Genomic DNA, 5,453 nt, shown 5'->3' with positions numbered 1-5,453 from the left:
TCTGGGGAAGAGAGTTGGAGGTGGAGAGAGGAGGAAGGAGGGAGATTCACACTCAAGAGAGCAGGAGAGAGGAGAAGGAGGGGTGACAGGGATGAAAGGAGTAAATGAAAGAGAAGAGGAGGGATGCAGAGTGAGAAAAGACTGGGGAAGAAGAAGAGACAGAGGCAGAGGGGGCAGGAGGAAGAGGCAAGAACAAAGTGTCAGTTTGAAAGGGGGAGAGAGACACACACACAGCTGCTCCCAGGGAGAGGAGAGAGGATGGAGGAGTGGGCCAAGAGAGACCGTGCGGGGGCTGGGATGTGCCCCTTCCTGGGTGGGAATGGAGACCTGGAGTTTTGTTTACTACCCCACCAGGACTGATGCAGGAGCTGCCTTCTTCACAGGCTTCTGGCTCCCAGAGATGAATGCAGTTCCCTCCAGCGGAGTCCCTGGAGAGCCCTCCTGGAGCGGGGAGCCTCGTGGTTTGGGATCTGAATGGGCTTGTGTGGGCTGGCAGCCAGGCCTGGGAGGAGGCGGCCCTGGGTGGCTGCAGGCACCCCGTTCGCAGCTGCTGGGGCCTTCTCCCCACAGAAGGGAAGCCATAATCCCCCAGCCAGGTCCTGAGGAGTCCAGCCCCCTTTCCCCCTCCACCCCTCTCCCCCACTCCCAGCATACAGCTTGGATCTCTGGGGAAGGGGCAGGGCTGCCTTTCTCCAGGTTCAAAATCAAGAGAGTTGTATCCCAGGAGTTTAGATTGAGGGGCTGGGGGCTGGAAGGGAAATTAGAGCCCTTTCATTCCATCTCTGTTCTGTAAGTTCATTCAGCTTGCAGACCTGTGCTGGGGACGCAGTGGAGCCCTGAGGCATCACAGGCTGGGGAGAGCGATACCTACTTTATTAATGATCCAAGGGCCAGGAGAGACACCCATAGAGGGATGGAGAGGGAGGGCTTCAGAAGAGGTGGACTTTGAGGGCCTGTCATGTGCCGGACTCTTGACTCCTGAGATGAATGTCCTAGTCCTTGCCTCCCAGGACAGCTCAGAATGTGGGGAAAGCTGTGGATTAGCACAAGCTTGGATTGGGTCATAAAGGGTGAGGTGAGGAGCCAGAAAGGGGTTTTGGCACAGCCAGATTTGTGTGTTTTTTGCTGCTCCAAGTCTTTACTTTGGGAAACAGATGCAGGGAAATGAAGGGACTTACCCAGTGAGTCAGAGCTGGGACCAGAACTCAGGCCCCTGACTCCAGATGGGTCCAAATGCCTGGAGTCCTTTGTTTCTGCCTCCTCCTCTGTGCCCACCTGACCCTGGTCCTCCCCTGAGTTCTCAGCTCCTGCCTCTTCCTCCTCTCTTTCCAGGCTCCTACTTGATGGTCAATGCTTCCCAGCATGCTCCAGGCCAGCGGGCCCATGTCATCTTCCAGAGTCTGAGTGAGAATGACACCCACTGTGTGCAGTTCAGCTACTTCCTGTACAGCCGGGATGGGCACAGCCCGGGCACTTTGGGCATCTATGTGCGTGTCAATGGGGGTCCCCTGGGCAGTGCCGTCTGGAATATGACTGGATCCCACGGCCGCCAGTGGCACCAGGCTGAGCTGGCTGTCAGCACATTCTGGCCCAATGAATATCAGGTGGGCTGGGTTCAGTCTGTGGTCAGTCTGTGCTTGGGGGTGTGGGTAGAGGGGTGTCAGCATGAGATCAGAGTAAGCAAGTGGCCAAGGTTGGAATTAGTTTGTGTTCAGCATCAGGAGTCAGTCTGTGGTCAAGGTCAGTGGCCAGTCTGTGGTCAGCATTGGGTTCTTCAGTGATGGTTCAGTCTGGTCCAGTGTCAGAGGTCATTGTTATTAGGAATAGTTTATGGTTGGGGTCGAGGTGAGTTGGAATAGTGCTGACTTGGAAACCCTGTCTGGCTGGGCAGTTTTGTGGCTTAAAGGTAACTGTTCAGGATTGGGATGGAACCTCTGGCCTTGACCTTGTTAGATCTGGGTGCTGACACCCCCTTCCACAACAAGCTGGCTTGGTATGGAGGGTAACTGTGAGCTGGGCTGCTTGTTGAGGAGGATGGGGCTGGAGCACAGCTGAAAGAGGACTCTTGTGGGCATCTCCCCAGGCAGGGCTGGAGGGATGTCAGCATGACAGGGACCCTCCCACCTCCCCCAGGTGCTGTTTGAGGCCCTCATCTCCTCAGACCGCAGGGGCTACATGGGCCTAGATGACATCCTGCTTCTCAGCTACCCCTGCGGTGAGTCCCAGCCCACTGGGGTGCAGGGTGAGGGGTACAGGCGCCTGCGGCTCCTGCTGACAGGGGGCGCGAGCCCAGCTCACGCCAAGGCTCTGTTCCGGCAGCAAAGGCCCCGCACTTCTTCCGCCTGGGCGACGTGGAGGTCAACGCGGGCCAGAACGCCTCGTTCCAGTGCATGGCTGCTGGCAGAGCAGCGGAGGCCGAGCGCTTCCTTCTGCAGGTGAGGCGGGTGGGGTGGGAGTGCGGGGGGACCTTGGCCAACTTATGAAAAGTTTTGGCTCCTCTGCTGAATGCTGAGTCCTTCCGTTATTCTCCAGCACCCATACACATGCGTCCTGGCTCTCCCTAGGCTCTGCTCTGCCCTCTTGGGTGCCCCATCCCCCGAGGACAGAGAGCGGCTCCAGGATCCTCCAACCACACCTTCCATCAAAGGCAGAGCCACCACATTCCGTTAATCAGACCCACACCTTCCTGTGGCAGAGCTGGTTCCAGGAACCCCAAATGCCCCTGTGTAGTAGGGATGGCTAAATGGGGCCGGGACATTTACCACTCCCCTCGCCCGGGTCACAGCGAGATCCGGACCTTTCTTCCCCGGCGCCCATGACCCATTGGCCCCTCTCCCCGCTCAGCGACAGAGCGGGGCACTGGTGCCCGCGGCCGGCGTGAGGCACATCAGCCACCGGCGCTTCCTGGCTACCTTCCCGCTGGCCGCCGTGCGCCGCGCGGAGCAGGACCTGTACCGCTGCGTGTCCCAAGCCCCGCGTGGCGTGGGCGTCTCCAACTTCGCAGAGCTGATCGTCAAAGGTCAGCTTGGGGACGCTTGCGGAGGGCGGGCCTCCGAGGGGCGGGGCGAGCGGAGGGTGGGGGCGCAGTCTTGTCAGGGGGCGTGGCCCATGGACGGGTAGGGAAGGAAGGGTTTGACCGGGGGCGTGGTCTGACCGCGGGGCGGGGCTTGCGGAGGGGCACAATCTCACCCGCGATCAGGTCCGACTGGAGGTGAGGGGATGTGACTGAGAGGTGGGCCCGCGTGGGGACTGGGTCAAGGTGTGAGCCCGGCGAGGAGGGATCTGGCTATTGGGCCCTAGGGTTGACCGGAGCGGGCAAGCGGTCAGTCCTTGGAGGCGAGGACTTGGGGATTCAGAAGGGAGTGAGGGAGAGGGTGTAGGCTGAGGGGTGAGGACGGGGTCAGCTTTTGGAGTGGGGAGCTTCTTAGGGCCTTGGGATTTAGTGGGGAGAGGCAGTCTAGTCTAGGGCTTGGGGGCTGCGTGAGGAGCCTGGGGGGACAGGAGGGCTCTTGGGCTTTTGGGTGTGGTGGGGTGAGCAGCTGAGGGCCAGGGATTCATAGCGGCATCCGTGGGTTCCGTCTCTCTCCCATCTCCTTGCAGAGCCCCCTACCCCCATTGCGCCCCCGCAGCTGCTGCGCGCTGGTCCCACCTACCTCATTATCCAGCTCAACACCAACTCTATCATTGGCGACGGGCCGATCGTGCGTAAGGAGATTGAGTACCGCATGGCGCGCGGCCCGTGGGCGGAGGTGCACGCGGTCAGCCTGCAGACCTACAAGCTGTGGCACCTCGACCCCGACACGGAGTACGAGATCAGCGTCCTGCTCACGCGCCCCGGTGACGGCGGCACCGGCCGCCCCGGGCCGCCCCTCGTCAGCCGCACCAAGTGCGCAGGTGGGTGCCTCCTGGCTCCACTCCCTCCTCCAGATACCCGGGTATGGACTCAGGGCAACCGAGGGGCGAAGGGTGCATTCCGAGCGGTAGTATGGCCTCGATCTGTGCTTCTAAAACTTTCTAAAACATCGTGACCTTCCCTCAATCCTAGTTATGGTAAAGAAAATAATGATAGCTAACATTTCACTTTGTGATGGACATTTATACATATATTGTGTGTGTGTCATTTATTGATTTAAAACTCGGAACAACACCATGATCTTGTCATACCCGTTTTACAGATGAGGTGTAAAATCTGTAACCTCTGTATAGATTATTATTAACAGAGATGTTAAGTGACTGGCTCAAAGTCACACAGCTAGTAAGCAGCAGAGCAGTAAGGGATTGGAACCCTTGACCGGCTGACTTCAGAATCTGTGTTCTTAATTCTACATTATATCATCTAGATAAAATAAACAACTAAACACCATAAAATAAAAATGTTATTAAATTCTAGCTGGATTCTCTTGTCTGGGCAATTGAGCCTGAAGTCTGCTTTTGCTTGTTTCAAAGGGTAATGCAGCTGTTACGAGCAATGGCACACCTGCACCAGGGGAGACTATTGTTTAATCGGAAGAGAAATTGACAGCAGAACAATTTTCTTACTCTGTGATTTCAGCGTTTTTGTTGTTGTTGAATTTTTATTGAGATATAAAAGATTCATATGCGGTTGTAAGAAAAAATATAAGAGAGATTTCCTTATACACTTTACCCTGTTTCCTGAATTTTGCAAAACTGTACTGTAAATCACGCTCAAAATACTGACATTGATAAAATCCACAGATCTTATTCAGACTTCCCCAGTTTCATTTGTCTTGATTTGTGTGTATCTGTGTATATTTAGTTCTATACAGTTTATCACATGTGTTGGTTGCTTTGTGTATTTACCACAACAGTCAAGATAGTGAACAGTTCAATCAGCTTAAGGATCCTTTGTAAATCATTTCTGTCCCTTCCTCCATCCCCAACTCTTGGTAACCACTAATTTGTCCTTCATTTCTAAAATTTTGTCACTTTAGAAATGTTATATAGACAATGAAATCATACAGTGTATAACCTTTTGAATCGGCTTTTTTATTTGGTAACAGCTTTATGAAATATAATTCACATCTCATACATTTCACTCATTAAAGTGTGCAGTTCAATGGTTTTTAGTATATTCACAGAGTTGTGCAACCATCACCACAATCAATTTTAGAACATTTTTCATCTCCCCCAAAGGAAACCTTGTATTCTTTTGCAGTCCACCCCTCCCCTTATTTCCCCCTAATTCCTTAGGCTCAAGGCAGCCACTAATTTACTTTTTGTCTCTATAGATTTGCCTCTTTGTGGACATTTCATATAAATGGAATCATACAATATGTAGTCTTTAGCGACTGGCTTCTTTCACTTAGCACAATTTTTCAAGGTTTATCCATGTTGTGGCATGCATTAGTATTTTTTTAAAAATAAATTTATTTTATTTTTGGCTGCGTTGGGTCTTTGTTGCTGCACACGGGCTTTCTCTAGTTGCGGCGAGC

The 5,453-nt window shown here is 53.8% G+C and overlaps 1 protein-coding gene across 1 annotated transcript in view; it reads left to right on the top strand.

Moving 5' to 3' along the window:
* The first annotated feature begins 386 nt into the window (after positions 1–386).
* LOC114485413 (receptor-type tyrosine-protein phosphatase U-like) overlaps positions 387–5,453 on the top strand; it is a 22,456-nt gene continuing 17,389 nt past the window's right edge. Inside the window, exons 1-6 of the mRNA XM_028486797.1 lie at positions 387–461; positions 1,333–1,604; positions 2,134–2,215; positions 2,320–2,435; positions 2,845–3,019; positions 3,601–3,894. Of these exons, the coding sequence (XP_028342598.1) occupies positions 401–461; positions 1,333–1,604; positions 2,134–2,215; positions 2,320–2,435; positions 2,845–3,019; positions 3,601–3,894 (1,000 nt within the window). The 5' untranslated portion in view covers positions 387–400. The remainder of the gene's footprint in view (positions 462–1,332; positions 1,605–2,133; positions 2,216–2,319; positions 2,436–2,844; positions 3,020–3,600; positions 3,895–5,453) is intronic.

Source organism: Physeter macrocephalus, unplaced genomic scaffold (assembly GCF_002837175.3).
Source record: "Physeter macrocephalus isolate SW-GA unplaced genomic scaffold, ASM283717v5 random_1669, whole genome shotgun sequence".
Lineage (NCBI taxonomy): Eukaryota > Metazoa > Chordata > Mammalia > Artiodactyla > Physeteridae > Physeter > Physeter macrocephalus.
Note: the sequence above shows the minus strand (reverse complement) of the source record. Positions and strands in the feature narration are given on the sequence as shown.